The 15,204-nt window shown below is 49.2% G+C and overlaps 1 protein-coding gene across 1 annotated transcript; it reads right to left on the bottom strand.

The window, feature by feature from the left end:
* Window positions 1-1,150: 1,150 nt before the first annotated feature.
* LOC133381919 (leucine-rich repeat-containing protein 14-like) lies at window positions 1,151-11,319 on the bottom strand. The gene is made up of 4 exons (XM_061621498.1): window positions 11,134-11,319; window positions 5,218-5,586; window positions 4,469-5,104; window positions 1,151-2,592 (listed from the first exon to the last, which is right to left on the bottom strand). Exons 2-4 carry the CDS (start codon window positions 5,538-5,540, stop codon window positions 2,022-2,024), a joined length of 1,530 nt encoding a protein of 509 aa, XP_061477482.1. The 5' UTR covers window positions 5,541-5,586; window positions 11,134-11,319; the 3' UTR covers window positions 1,151-2,021.
* Window positions 11,320-15,204: the final 3,885 nt, after the last annotated feature.

The following is a 15,204-nucleotide window of genomic DNA, read 5'->3' as shown; positions in this document are numbered from 1 at the left end:
ATAAAAACAAAACATCTTTAAAAACGTTTCTTAAAAAAAAAGCTTTAGTGGGGTGGGTTATGTTAGATCTCCCATATATCTATGATGTGTTTTTAAAATGTAATTTTATTGTGGGTTTAACACTTGGTTTTAATGTCTTGTCTCTGTTTCTAAGTCACTTTGGGTCAATTTTTGTGAAAATAAGCAACTAATAAATGCAATAAATGATTTATAAATATATGCCCCTCACAGGCACACCTAGACTGACTATTATTATTATTATTATTATTAATTATTATTTATTGGATTTATGAGTCACCCATCTGGCTGGTAATCCAGCCACTCTGGGCAACGTACAAAATAAAACATCCACATACATTTAAACATTTAATATCTCAGACTAGAACAATGAAACCTAACCCACCCTAAATGCCTGCCTGAAGAGCCAGGTCTTCAAGGCCTGGCGGGACCTCATTATAGAGGGGGCATGAGGGAGATCATTTGGAAGGAAATTCCATAGGGTGGGGGCCACAAATGAAAAAGCCCTCTCCCGAGTCCTCACCAGTTTGGCTGTTTTAACTGGTGGGATGGAGAGAAGGTCTTTTGAGGCTGATCTTGTTGGGCGGCATTGCTGATGATGCTGGAGGCGCTCCTTCAGATTGACTGGGCCGAAACCATGTAGGGATTTAAAGGCCAAAACCAACACCTTGAATTGGGCCTGGTAAGCAACTGGTAACCAATGCAACTCCTTCAGCACTGGAGTGATGTGATCTCGCCGGCGGCTGCCTTTAATCAGGCGCGCCACCACATTCGGTACCAGTTGCAGCTTCCAGACTGTTTTCAAGGGTAGCCCCACATAGAGCGCATTACAGTAGTCTAGGTGAGAGGAGACCAGGGCATGTACTTAAGTGTGTAGAATATGTGCAGCTGTGCTGGCTGGGGCTGATAGGGGATGTAATCCAAAACATCTGGAGGGCACCAGGTTTGCAAAGGCTGCCAGGGTGATGCAAGAGCCATTCAACAAAACCTGCCCCTGCAAGGTAGAATTCCCCCAGCTTCAACAGCTCCTTCTTCCTGCAATTGTCATGATGCTACAGACTGGAACTCCTCTCTTTCTCTCCTTGCTTGTCTGAGTAGAACCCTCTTCATAAGCAGACACCAGGCACCTCAATCACTCTCAGATGAATCATCTTTTATTTCAGCCCAAAATTCTCTGTATATAATCTCATCTCCCCTTCCTTCTGTCCTTACTAGGATTAGATCTTCCTCCAGATTCTAGATCGACAGACTGCCTCTGGCCATCAAGTCTATTTACGAAAGGGGCCAAATCCTTTTACAAGCACCCAACTGGCCTCCATCTCAGGCACTCACAGCAGCACACAGAAGGAAAGACAGCGATATCCACTTTGCAAAGTTTTAGCTAAGATGTTACAAAATAGATGTAAAAAAACCCCACCCCACCCCAAACAAAACAAAACCCTACCCCTAACCCCAGGTATTCATTCCTACATGCACCAGAAAGGGCTCAGAGCGTCTTTGGGCTGCCATTCAATGCTGGCCCTTGTCTTTAACAGGGATGCACATTTTGCCACTTGCTGCCCCAACACGGCAGACGGCATCTGCTCCTCTCTTCCTGCCACCACTGGCCTGCCAGTCCCCTCCTCCACAGTCACTGCTGCTTCCAGGGCTTGGAAGGAACGCTAAGCAGCTATCCTGTCCACCAGTCCTTTTAAGGTGAAGGGCCTGCCGCAAAGGGAATCCATCCCACTCCTAAGCAAGGAGAAGGAGCAGAGCTGGGCTTTGGTGGCTTTGGACTCTCTCTTTCTCTGGGCCGGAAGTAGAGCGCAGGCAGCTCCTCCAACAGCTGCTGCACTTGGGTATCCCAGGTGCATCTTTTTGGTTTTAGAAGTACCAGGACAGACATGGCGGCCAGGACACGCCCACTGCAGGATGGTGAGAGGCAGGGAGCATTGGCAGGTAAGTGGCGGCAGGAGAGAGGGGAGGGCCCATCTGCTGTCTGTTGGCAAGAGACACCAGCAGGGCTATAAACTAAAAAAGTCCAGGCTCCTGTGGCGGCAGAGGTTGGTGGTCCAGGTGACATCTGCCCGGTTTGCATTCAGCAGCATCTGCTGGAGTTCGTTGCTGACCCGAGAGAACTTCTCCTCGTCCACAGAGCCATTGTGAAGGTTGGCGGAGGTGGGGGGCCACGGCAAGTCCTCCCCATAGCAGTCCACTGGGTAGGGGTAGATGACAAGCTGCAAGTCCAAGAGAGCCACCGTCTTATGGAGGAGGTTCTTCAGCCCTTTGGCCGAGATGGGGTTGCCAAACAAGCCCAGGTAGCGCAGCCGGGAACAGTGGCAGAGGGCAGGGAGGAGGACGCTCAGGTGGGTGTCCATCAGGCAGCACTTCATGATGTCCAGGTGGAGCAGAGTAGGGGCAGCCTGCATGAGCAGGCCTCGGAAAGGCTGGAGAAGGCAGTCAGAGAGGTTGTTCCCACTCAGGTCCAACTTCTTCAGGGCAGGGGTGTGGAGGCTCTGGGAAAGGTAGGCCAGGTCGTTGGGCAAGAGGTAACAGAAGGCTAGCTCCAGGCTCTCTAAAGGGCTTTGCAATTTGCTGTGGGAACAAGGAAGGGGGACAGTCACCAACCCTTAGTACATCCTCTATATCCTCATCTGCTAATGCAGCTCCTAATTACTCTTACTCATTTGAAGTCTCATTTACTTACGAGTGAGTAATTTGTAAAATGAACTCCAGCCCTGAGCTCAGAGTGGCTCCCCCCGCCGCCACGTTTGGGGAGAAAAAAACCCTCCTTCAGCCAGTTCCATCCTATATCCTAATACTGAACTCATTCGCTAAGTGTGGATCCTCTTTATACAAAACCTCAGAGTGATTTACATAATAAAGACATAAAACACAAGACATCAGCTCATCAAATACAGTCAAACATTCAGCAGGATGACCAATATATAGAAAGACATTCCAGCAACAGCAGCTCCGGTTCATTCACAGACCTCCCACAAAGGCTGAACAGCTGCGTCTTCAGGCGATGCCTTAAAGTCATCAGTGGGTGGGCAACAGTTTTTATCTCAATGGGAGATAGAATTGTAGGGAGTTCTATACGTGAAGTCAAAAGAACACCACTGATGCATAAGGGGCAGGTATCAGACAGTTTGGTTTACCCCAAGGTTTGCAGAAGCACAAAACATATTTGGAAAAAAACACAAAGGAGAGAACTCTCAAAACAGCCCAGTGAGGATCAAGCATGTTCCATGGCTTTGGAATGCCGGATGAGTGTTGGGGAGCAGGGGGAATCATAGAATAGTAGAGTTGGAAGGGGCCTATAAGGCCATCAAGTCCAACCCCCTGCTCAATGCAGGAATCCAAACCAAAGCATTCCCAACAGGTGGCTGTCCAGCTGCCTCTTGAAGGCCTCCAATGTCAGAGAGCCCACTACCACTATGGGTCATTGGTTCCAACGGAGGTAATTGGAGACAATGGAAACCAGAGTAAGGACGGAACGGAGTATCCTGGAATAAGATAAAGCTGGCTAAAATCCTGAATGCAAACATTCTTGACATCCACGGTCGGAGGCAGTGTGTTTCTGAATACCAGCTGCTGGTAACTGCTGTGCTCAGGTCCCGGTTGCGGGTTTCCCATGGGCATCCATTTGGCCACTGTGAGAACAGCCAATCTGCCGGCCGGCCTGCTGTAAGACCCAGCCTATTACCCAGCACCCTGTAGAGGCTGCAGCTGCCAAGGCCCAGGCTGCAGCCACTGCTGCAGCCTCCATGTAGCTCACACCACCCCGACTGCGACAACATGACGGCGTGAGGGCTTACATTTATATATATATAGAAGTGTCTTTTCTCAACCTCTGCCGAGCATCTGATTAGGGAACTATATGTCTACTACTAATTACACAAGTTGCAAACTTTTGGGGCATGGAAATCAAATCAAGCCCCATTTTTAAATGGGCCGACATACAATACCAAACACCCCCCGAGTGCAAGCTGAGCCATCTACAAGTATATTTGTGTCCTCTCTCTTTTTCATCATTTTCCGTTGTTATATCAAAGCAGTTTTGCTCCAAGGACAACCGATGCTTCACCTGAAGAGGCTGCTGCACCATGAAGATACTAAGAGCACTAAGCAGATGGAAACTCCAGTGCTCAGCGGTGGGACACCTGCTTTGCATGCACATGCAGACAATACTGAGCTAGATGGAGCAAGGGTCCGACCAAGGGGGTTGGACTTGATGGCCTCAGAGGCCCCTTCCAACTCTACTATTCTGTGATTCTATGACTCAGCCTAAGGCACCTCCCTGTGTTCTTAAGTAGCTCTCAAGCATGGTTTGCCTATTGTATGTTCAGAAGTTCAATCTCTACTGTGGGTTCTTAAAAAACTACACGAGCACAAGTGACGGTTTTGCACAACTTTCTTCTCCCTCTCTCTCATTCACACACACACACCCCTTTTTTGTACAGCTTACCTTAGTAACAGTCTCAGCTTGCCGGAAAGGCGGGAGGAGCCCAGGTTCAGCTCCTTGAGGCAGGTTAGACGACTGAGCTGCGTGGCAAAGTACTGCAGGCTCCCCTCCATGCCCACCATGCGGTGTCTCACGTCAATGTTGCTATAGGGCAGTTTCAGGCTCGCCAGAGTGGTGAACTTGGCCAGGTGTGGGAGGACAATATTCAAGCCGGAGAGACCGAGGGTGTTGAACCTCAGATCCACCTGCCGGACCCCCACCGGGTCCAGAAACTCCAGGATCCCCACGGTACTGGCGATGGAGAGCTCCTCCGCCCGGAAGTCCCGGCACCTCAGCCGCAGAGCGTTGCTGCTGTTGATCTGCAAAGCATCCTTCAAGACTCCGTAGGAGGTGCTGTTCACAAAAAGATCCACCCAAACTTCCATGGACACAGGCTGCGAGGGGGAAAGGGCCACGGAGTTGTTGTAGGGGCCTTTCCTCCTCTTGGATGCCCGTTTCATGGTCTTGCTCTGCTGCTTGGAGAGATCCAGGCAAGCCTTCGCCAATGTGACCGTCCTGGACCAGAGGCTCATGCTTTCAGGGCCCTGCCCTTCATCCTGGAGGCCAGTCATGTCTAGCACCTGCAGACACTGCCCTTTGCTGCCAGGGAGGCCAGAAAAGAACAGCCATTAGAACCATCCCCCTCCCTCAATGCACCTCCTCACCCCAACCCCTTTAGGAGAAAACCTGTGGGCACATGAACTGTCAGGTACCTCTTATTGCGGTGTCGATCCTCCAGCATTTTAATCAGGTATGTCACCACTCCCGAAATAACCATCTGGATGCAAAACTTGTTGGGTTTCTCCCGGATCAGGGCACGTTCGCAATGCTGACATTTTCGCAACAGCTTCTGAAAACTGAGGACTGGAAAGGGCCAGGTCTGCACTAACTGTTGCAAGCACAGGTTCCTCTTGTCCATGAAGGCCGCCTTGAACAAGACAGGGTAGAGATCCTTTGGGAGGAAGGTCAGGGCATCCTGCAGGATAGTGAGGTCAGAGACGACCTTCTGAGCACAGAGGAAGACCAGGGAGTTCATGGCAGCAACCAGGCAGACAGCGAGCCAGAAGAACAGGGCCACACCACTGAAGAAAGAATTTTTATTAGATTTATCTCCTGTTCAGCTCAAAAGAATCAGCGTAGATGAAGATCTCCTTACACCCTTTACTCTGTGGAATGTTTTTGCCAGAAGTGTGCCTGGTGCCATCACTATCAACCTTTAGGCACCAGGTGAAGACTTTTTTATTTACCCAGGAATTTTGCTCCTAATTTGGTGTTCATCTTTTACTGGGCTGGATAAGATGCGTCTTTTTTATGTTATTATGGGATGAGCACTTTCAGTTAACAATCTTGTTTTACCTTTGATGTTTTTAAAATTTTATACTGGATGCTTTTTAGAAACTGTAAGTTGCTGTGAGACCATTTTTTTGGTAGTAAACAGTAAACCAAATCTAATAAATAATTATAATAGAAGCATCGGTTGAGAAACAATGGCTGGCACAAGGCCACTCAATGCTGGTTCCATACACACACACCTAGGCTGGCTGCACACCATGCGTTGAAAGCACATGCCTTCCCCAAAGCTGGGAGTTGTAGTTTGTTAATGGTGTTGGGACTGTAGATCTGTGAGGGCTAAACCACAGTCCCCAGGATTCTTGATGGGGTAGGGGGACATGTATTTGCAGTGTGTGGTGTGTAGGCAGCCACACTCTCTCTCACACACACACTTTTCCCAGCAGTTCCCTGTGAGTGTTCAAGTTTGCTTCTTTGGGAAGGCCCTTGGACAGCCCACCCTAGTCTTTCCTAGCCCCCTGTAGCGATTTAATTCCCCTCCAGTTTCGTCCGTCCATCCTTCCGCTCTCTCTCTGTCTGTCTGTCTGTCTGTTGGTGGGTGGGTGGGGCTGGACATCCAAATGAGGCTTGCCCAGAAGAATATTCTGATAGTTTGTGCCCTAGATGAATTAGTAAAAGGGGTATGTGTCTGGATTGAGCAGGAGTGGTCCCAGTATCAGATCGTGATTTTTAAAAATAAGTTTTTATTAGAAACATAGAAAGGGCACACAAAGAGAGCATAAAAAATTTGAAATTAGAAACCAAACATCAATAAACCTGCAGGAATATAAGGTCCTGCTTAAAGATACCAGAAACAACGTTCATGAGCAAGAAAGTACATATTACACTAGAAAACTCACCGGAACCTGTTTTAAATGCCCTTGAGACATGGGCAGTAATAGATATTTCCAGAGGATGTGCAGAATGCATGTCTCGCCCTTGCCATGACCAGCTCTCCACACATCTAGGTTTGGGGCTGAGGTCTTGGGGGGGCATGAGAGAAGGCATGGACAGGATCCTTCAGGGACCATCTCCAGCCACACAAGCCACCATCGGGTGCCATCAGGTGCGTGCTTGGCAGTGCCTGAGGCAGAGCCTTCTTCGCTGTGTCTCCCAGACTTTGGGATTCCCTGCCCCAGGAGGTTCATCCACCCCTTTCCCCGACGGCATTTTGGCACAAGGTAAAACTGACTAACCTCAATGGCTGGTTTTAGTTAATGATTCATTCCTGTTTTGAGATTTGCATTCTCTTGGTTTGTAAACCTCTTTAGGTACTGCTCTTTCCAACAGAAAGGTGGCCATAAATATTTTAAACAAATAAATGTTTAAAAAATAAAGAATGAACAAGGAGTGTTTCCAGTTTCTCCCCTAAATTCTGGCACCCCAGGCTGAGTGCCTCTGAACACGTGCAGAGAGCCATACCCTTGAGTAAAACCAAGCTTTGTTTTTCTTTTGAAGAAAAGCTCCAAAGGACAAATTGCTTCTGGGCTGTGCAGCAAAGTGCCCTTTCCGTTCAGCTATGAAGCAGCTTTTTAAAAAAACAGTTTATGTCTTGAGTACGTCTGAGGATGTGCAGAGTGCTCTCTTCTGAAGGTTATCTCCATTTCTTTTTGCACTGTTAAACACATCTTGAATTACATACAAAACTAATTAAAATACCACTGATTCCCTCCCCACAGCTTGACACAGATCTATCCTGGTAACCAGCCAGAAGGGGGATGGAACACAGGGCCAGTCGGACACCTTCCGTGCTCATGTGCATGGCCACAACAGCCAGCCAGGGCGGAGGTGCTGGCATCCCCCAAGGCAAGCCGTTACAAAGGTCTAGCGGGAGAAGGTGTCGGGAGGGGGAACGGAGAGGAATGGGAAGGAGCCTCAGCAGCCTGGCTGGTGATCATTGCCTGTTCCAGAACGTGGCTTTCTCAGGCCAGGAGTGGGGCCCCCGTTTCGGCCCAAGGCTTTCGAGGGCCACGTACCAGGACTGGACAGGGCCAGAGGCAAAAGTGGGCGGAGCAGTGAATATACGTTTTAGCTTTGTACAACGGGCTTGTTTCCATGCCCAACTTGCACACACCTTAAGCCCAAAGGAAGCCCCACATGGTGTGTGTTGTAGCAATCTAGTCTTGACATTACCAGTGCTAGCTCCACAGTGGCCAAGCTATCTTGGTCCAGGAATGGCCGTAGCGGTCTCACCAACTGGAACTGGTAAAAGGGACTCCCAGCCATGATGGGTCCAGGGTATGGATCTGTGCTTTCAGAGGGAGTGAAACACAGTCCAGAACAGGTAGCTGAGCGATCTCCCAGACACAGGGACCACTCACTCAAAGGCCTCCTTCTTGCCAAGGTCTAAAAGTTATTGGCTCTCATCCAGGCACCATTGCACCCAGGCGCTGGTCCAGATGTGCCACAGTCACTTCCAGTCCAGATGTAATGGAGACATAGAGCTGCAGGTCCTCCATAAAGCGATGACATTTTGCTCCAAATCCCTCAATGAAAACTCCCAGTGGCTTCATACAGAAATCACTAATAGGCAAAAAACCTTGCGTTTTAAGAATGTACCTATAGCCCACTGCTATTTCTACCAAACTTTAAAAAGCAGGGAAATTGGGCAGCTCTAGTGAATGCACCAGGGGAGCAGGAGACCTGAACTCCTCTCTGAGATATTGGACTGCCCTACAAATTGGTCCAAATGCAAGCACAATTTGGGTTGGTCTTTCACAGTCCAATCCACTTGCTGTGTAGCTTGGAAAAATTTGGTAACGTGCCTCAGAGTGGGCAGGGGAGGAGGAAGAGGGGAAGGAGGGGAAAAAGCAGGTCTGATCATTTGCATGTGTATTGAGTTCAATGGGATTTACTCCTATGCAATCATGGTTAGGATAGAAATAATTGACCATGGGGAAGAGGGGAAGGGGGAAGGGGGAAGGACCGTATTGGAGGTGGCAATGGAAGAGGAAGGCAGGTTTGATCATTTGCATGCTTATAGAGTTCAGTGGTATTTACTTCCATGCAATCATACTAAAGATAGGTAAAACTGACCATGGGGAGGAGGAAGGGGAGGGGGAGGGAAGGAGAAGGGAGGGTGGGTCTGATCATTTGCATGTGTATTGAGTTCAATGGGATTTACTCCTATGCAATCATGGTTAGGATAGGAATAACTGACCAATGGGGAAGAGGGGAAGGGCCGTATTGGAGGTGGCAATGGAAGGGGAAGGCAGGTTTGATCATTTGCATGCTTATAGAGTTCAGTGGTATTTACTTCCATGCAATCATGCTAAAGATAGGTAAAACTGACCATGGGGAGGAGGAAGAGGAAGGGGAGGGGGTGCAGATGGGGAGGGAGGGGCAAAGGAAGGGGGAGGGAAGGGGCAAGGAATAGGAAGGAGGAGAAGGGAGGGTGGGTTTGATCATTTGCATATGTTTTGAGTTCAATGGGTTTAATTTCTGTGCAATCATGTTTGAAAATGGAAATGGATTGCCTTCAAGTCAATCCCCACTTATGTTGACCCTATGAATAGGGTTTTCATGGTAAGTAGTATTCAGAGGGGGTTTCACCATTGCCTTCCTCTGAGGCTGAGAGGCTGTGACTGGTCCAAGGTCGCCCAGTGAGCTTCATGGCTGTGTGGGGATTCGACCCCTGATCTCCCAGGTCGTAGCCCAACACTGACTGGGAGAGGGGCAGGGAGGAGAGGGGAAGGAGATTGGATGGGTGGGCACTGGGTAGAGGGGAAGCCCCTTTCCTTTCCAAAAGGAAAACATTATGAACAGTATCATTGCTTTTCAGCGTTTCCCCACCTTTTTATTCTACAGCAGGCACATGTAGCCTCCCACCCAAATTTAAAGCAAAGCTGTCCCTGGCCACATCCACACCAGGCCTTTATTCCACTTTGGACAGTCATGGCTGCTCTCAAAGAATCCTGGGAAGTGTAGTTAGTGAAGGGTGCTGAGAGCTGAAAGGAGACGCCCTGATCCCCTCACAGACCTTCAATCAGAGCGGCTGACTGTTAAACCTCTCTGGCCACTGGAGCTCTGTCAGGGGAATAGGAGTCTCCTCTCAGCACCCTTCACAAACTACACTTCCCAGGATTCTCTGAGGGAAGCCAGGACTGTCTCGTGAAATCAAGTCTGGTGTGGGTGGGGCCCCCTGATTAGCCAGGCCCAGCAGCTGTGAGGTTTTTAGAACACTACAGTTGGTTCTTACTGAGCATGCCCAACGCTTTCATTGGCTTCCAGCCAAAATTTATTAAATTAATTAAAAATCAGCCAGGGATTTTTCAACTTTTAAACTGCAGCAGATGAAGGTCAGAGTGTGGGGCAAGGTCAGTATTAGGATTACAGGTACTCTGTGAACATGGCTGATTTTTAATGACTTTCAACCGATTATGAGAACTCTGGCAGAAAAAAGTCCAAAAGGGCTCTGGGTTTTTTTCCTCTCTTTTTAGACTTTGAACTCTCGATTCTCTCTGACTGTTTTGTGTATCGCCCTGAAAATTGACAGGGTTGTTAAGCAAGCCTCTCTGAGTCCAGGACTATAAGTCTTGTAAGGTTTTGTTTTGAAATGAGCTTATGGGAAGCATCAGAATGGCACGGGGAGCTATTTTCCATTTAACATTGCGGAATGTGAAAAATCCCCACTGGCTATAGTATACAGCCACTCTTGGGCTGTATAAGAAGTCCCAGGACTCTTGGGAGGAAGCCACATACTTGCCATGTACACAGTGGATGTGCCACAAAGGTGTGTGGTGTGGAGAAGCTGGAGAACGCCCTCTGATTTAGTAGGGAACTTACACCTGGTGTGGGAAGAGGGCGGGAAGTCGCTCCCAATTTGCACCCATTTCAGGAAAAACGTCACTCGCTAAACAGTTTGTCTGCCAGGCTACCCTAAAACAAGGAGGGCAGGGCCACGTTTCGGCTTTCCGGAATTAAACGGCGACTTTAATGCTAACAGGATAGGAAACTGGGGAGCGCTGGCAGAAGGGCAGTATTGGAAGAAGAGCCTCACTATTCAACTCTCACAGCTGAACCAAAGGGCAAACGAGGACACATGCAGAAGCGGCCCATTTAGCGCACTGTCGTCTCCTTAGCTCTGTTCCTACTATGGGGCGCCCCATCTCCAAGCTGAAGGCCACGAAATTCATCAGCAGAACCACCGCGGGATGCTCCGATCCGGCCCCACACAGCCAGCCCAGCTCAGGGGGCAGCAGACGGGACGGGCAGAGCTGCGGGCTCCGATCGGGAGGCTCTGCGGGGAGGGGCGCTTCAGGGGGTCCTCGCCCTCTCCCGCCCTGCGCCCCATTGCCTACCTTTCTTGGGAGGCGCCCCCCACGCAACCCTGCCGGCCAACATCGCCCGAAGAGGGGCTCCTCCGGCGCTCCCAGCCCGCAGTTCTGGCAGAGAGGCGGGGCAGGAGAGGGACGTCCCTCCTTTGCGCCCTTTCCTTCCGCTCCGGCGTCCTTTCTTAACCCTTAAAGTGGCTGGAGCTGCTCGGCTGCTTCCCACGGAGACGGAGGGGAGGCGGGAAGCCCCTTTCTGGCCTGTGGCCCTTCCCCGTATTAAACATAAGAATGCCATGCACAGTTTTAAAAAAGGCTCCGAAGGAACAGCTTAAGTTAGCCTAAACCCTGTTTCCTTTACCTGTTGGATTTCTCTGTGCAGGGACTTTTCTGCTGACTTGTATTGGCGCTGATATTTGATATTGTATTTGTCAGGCATCTTGTTACTTGTGTGTGACCCCCGATTTATCTTTGGACACTCCCCCCCTCCATCTGCAAAAGAGGGTGCACCTTTGCTCAGGACGTGAAGGGGATGGATATTTGTGTCATCGTCTGTGAGTGCAGCAGAGGGTGTGACCCACATCCAGTGGACTGGGCCCAGGAAATCCTCTTGGCACTTTGGCACTCCTGGTTACCCCAGGGAAAGGAGGAATCCTGAGCGAGTGAGGATTGGAGGAGGCCAGCAGCAGGCAGAACGAGAAGACCTGTGAGGCTGAAGCCCAGAACTTGTCTCCTTAGCTACTTAGCTGAATCCCAGAAGCAGAACCTGATCCGGGCTCCCTCATCCCCAAAGTAAGGAAGAAAATGAAGCACAGCTCTCATTCTGCCTGATCCCAGGGCAAGGTGGAGCTGCGGGTGAGAATTCTCATGTGTAGCCTGTGAATGCAAGAATTCTCGTGTGGGGGCCCCAGCTTTGTACCCATGCGCATAAGTCCTTGGAGGGGCAGCACCAGAGTCCTCAACATCATGCGTGCTCTGGGCCCCATAAACCCTCTGGGTGGCCCTGCAAACCTGACCGTGGTGGTTATGGCACTAAAGGCACTCCTTGGCCAGGGTGCAATTTTCTCTAGGGCTGGCCTTGCATACTTTATAATCAATAGCACACATCCCATTTAGGTTTTTAGAACAGTTTCTGTATTTTTTATTTAAATGCATATCGTTTAGATTTTACACATGGGCAGTTTGATTTCCTATTTATTTTACTGACATGTTTGTTTCCAGTTTAGTAACTGGCATAAATACTTTTTTCGGTCTATTAAAAAAAGACATCATCTTTGCAAGACATCAGGTTTCCTGGCTGATTTCCTTTCTGCATTCCCAGTTCTATCTCTTCTTTCTAAAGTCATCCTAGCCTTTTGGCAAATGATTCCTCTTCTGGAAGATAAAAGGGTGCTCTGAAAAAACCATTTGGCTCATAAGCTATTGTCATGTGACCTCTAGGAAATCATACCTCTGAAACATCAGGTTAGTCTTTCCAACTCTGAGAAAAATTTGAATCCTGGGCGATATGCACTTCAGGGTGAAGGAGCTGCGGCCATAAAAAAAAATCAATTCCATCAAAATATAATATTTATTAGTGATGTTCCACGAGCTAGAGGGAGCCCCAGTTGACGAAGTGTCAAGGTGAGTTAAGCAGTAGAGTGAGAAGAGGGTAAATAGCTCCCATTTATTTCATTCTTTAATTGAATTAAAACAGCTCAGAGCAATAAGTAATAAGGGCAGCCTAAGGTCACCCTGAGCTAGGAGCCAAATCCTGGAAGAACCTATATCTTAGGAGACAGATCCTAGGAGAAGGAAGCCTATACAAAGCTAGTTTTCAACACCACCCTAGCAGGAAAGCTTCAGGGGACACTGTAAACAAGGCTAAATTCCAGTCGGAGAGAAGGGGGAAAAGGAAACTCCACTGATACATACAGGGAAAGAGTCAGCTCAGTTGTTGCTAAAAAGGGCAGCTTTAGCTGTCCTTAAACACAACCACAAGCCCTGTTTCCCTAGGTTAAAGAAAGGTCAGGCTGTTCTAGGTGGGAGAACAACAAAGAAAAGCCCTTAAACAGCCCCGCCCCTCTCTAAGGAAGGAAGCCTGAGATAATCCTAAGGAGTTAAGCCCCAGCTGATAGTTGAATAATAAATAAATAAATAATTTTATTTTTCAGTCGCCTATCTGTCCGGGTTAGGGACACTCTAGGCGACTTACAACAAGATTAAAAAACAATACAAGCAAATTTAAGCTAAAAACCATCCTTCAGTTCATTATAACATAGAGTCAATCTGTTCCAATCTTGTAGGCCTGCCTGAAGAGCCAGGTCTTTAAGGCTCGGCGAAAGCTTGACAAGGAGGGAGCATGTCTGAGATCGAGAGGGAGGGAGTTCCAGAGGGTGGGGGCCACCACAGAAAAAGCCCTCTCTCTGGTCCGTACCAGCCTAGCTGTTCTCACCGGTGGGACCGAGAGAAGGTCTTGCGAGGCTGATCTCGTCAGGCGGCACAATCGGTGATTCTGGAGGCGTTCCTTCAGATATACTGGGCCAAAACCGTATAGGGTTTTAAAGGTCAACACCAACACCTTGAATTGGGCCCGGTAGACAACTGGTAGCCAGTGAAGATCTAATAACACTGGGGTGATATGATCCCAGCGACGGCTATGCGTAATCAAGCAAGCCGCTGCATTCTGCACCAGTTGTAATTTCCAGACCGTTTTCAAGGGTAACCCCACGTAGAGCGCATTGCAGTAGTCTAAGCGAGAGGAGACCAGGGCATGTATCACTTGGGGGAGCAGATGAGCAGGAAGGTAGGGTCGCAGTCTCCGTATCAGATGTAATTGATACCAAGCTGCCCGGCTCACTACTGTAATCTGAGCCTCCATGGACAGCTGGGAGTCAAGGATGACCCCAAGACTCCTAGTTGAGCCATCAGCCTCAAGTAACACATCATTGGCTGGCCACAGTAGCTGGGAGGGACCAGCCACCACCTCTTTCATGCTGTCCTCTTGTGACCTGCTGGAGCCCAAGAACACCCACTTAGCTTCCTCTGAGACAAGATGGAAATCTACATACCTTTGTAGGTCCCTGCTTTTGTCGCACCCTGCTTGGTCTACAACTGATCCTCCTAAGTTGGCAGTCCCTTGGAGAAGAACGTGTGACCAGAAGAGGCAGTGATGGCCACTAGCTTGGATGGCTTGAAAAGAGGATTAGACAAGTTCATGGAGGGTAAGGCTATCATAGAATCTAAGGACAGTAGAGTTGGAAACTGAGGTTATCATACTTTGGACACATAATGAGAAGACATGATTCACTAGAAAAGACAATAATGCTGGGGGAAACAGAAGGGGGTAGAAAAAGAGGAAAGCCAGACAAGAGATGGATTGATTCCATAAAGGAAACCACAGACCTGAACTTACAGGATCTGAACAGGGTGGTTCATGACAGATGCTCTTGGAGGTCACCGATTCATAGGGTCGCCATAAGCTTAAACAGCCCCGCCCCTCGCTCAGGAAGGAAGGAAGCCTGCCTTCCTGCCTTCAAAGGAAGGAAGCCTGAGAGAATACTAAAGAGTTAAGCCCCAGCTGATAGCCATCAGCCTCAAGTAACACATCACTGGCTGGCAGCAGTAGCTGGGAGGAACCAGCCACACATATAAAGTCAGAGCACCCTAGCGAGGGAGCCTGCTCCACGAGCTAGAGGGAGCCCCAGCTGACGAAGCGTCAAGGCGAGTTAAGCAGCAGAGCGAGTTTGGCAGGAGGGCGAGGAGGCCAGGGCCCCCACTCTGCCCGTCTGTTCCCTGACCTCAACTAAACCGTAGTCTCCAACCCATTGACGTAATAAACCTTAAACAAAACTATGCAGGTAAGAAGCCAGCAGGGGTGTGGGGGCTTTCCAGTGTTTTGCACAGCCTGCAGCATGTACGACTATCTGCCTGTTGGACAGCAGTCGTGGGTGTGCTCTCGGTGCAGTGAGCTCCTGGCTCTCCGGGAATGACTTCATTTCCTTGAGGCCAAGGTGGCGGACCTGGAAAAGCTGAGAGAGGCAGAGAGGTGTGTGGAGGAGGCCTTCAGGGACGTTATAGCTGTGTCCCACTCCAGCGATGATAGCTCTCCTGCTATCATGG

Source organism: Rhineura floridana, chromosome 3 (genome assembly GCF_030035675.1).
Source record: "Rhineura floridana isolate rRhiFlo1 chromosome 3, rRhiFlo1.hap2, whole genome shotgun sequence".
Classification (NCBI taxonomy): domain Eukaryota; kingdom Metazoa; phylum Chordata; class Lepidosauria; order Squamata; family Rhineuridae; genus Rhineura; species Rhineura floridana.
The sequence above is the reverse complement of the archived record's forward strand: the minus strand, read 5'-3'. Positions and strand labels throughout refer to the sequence as shown.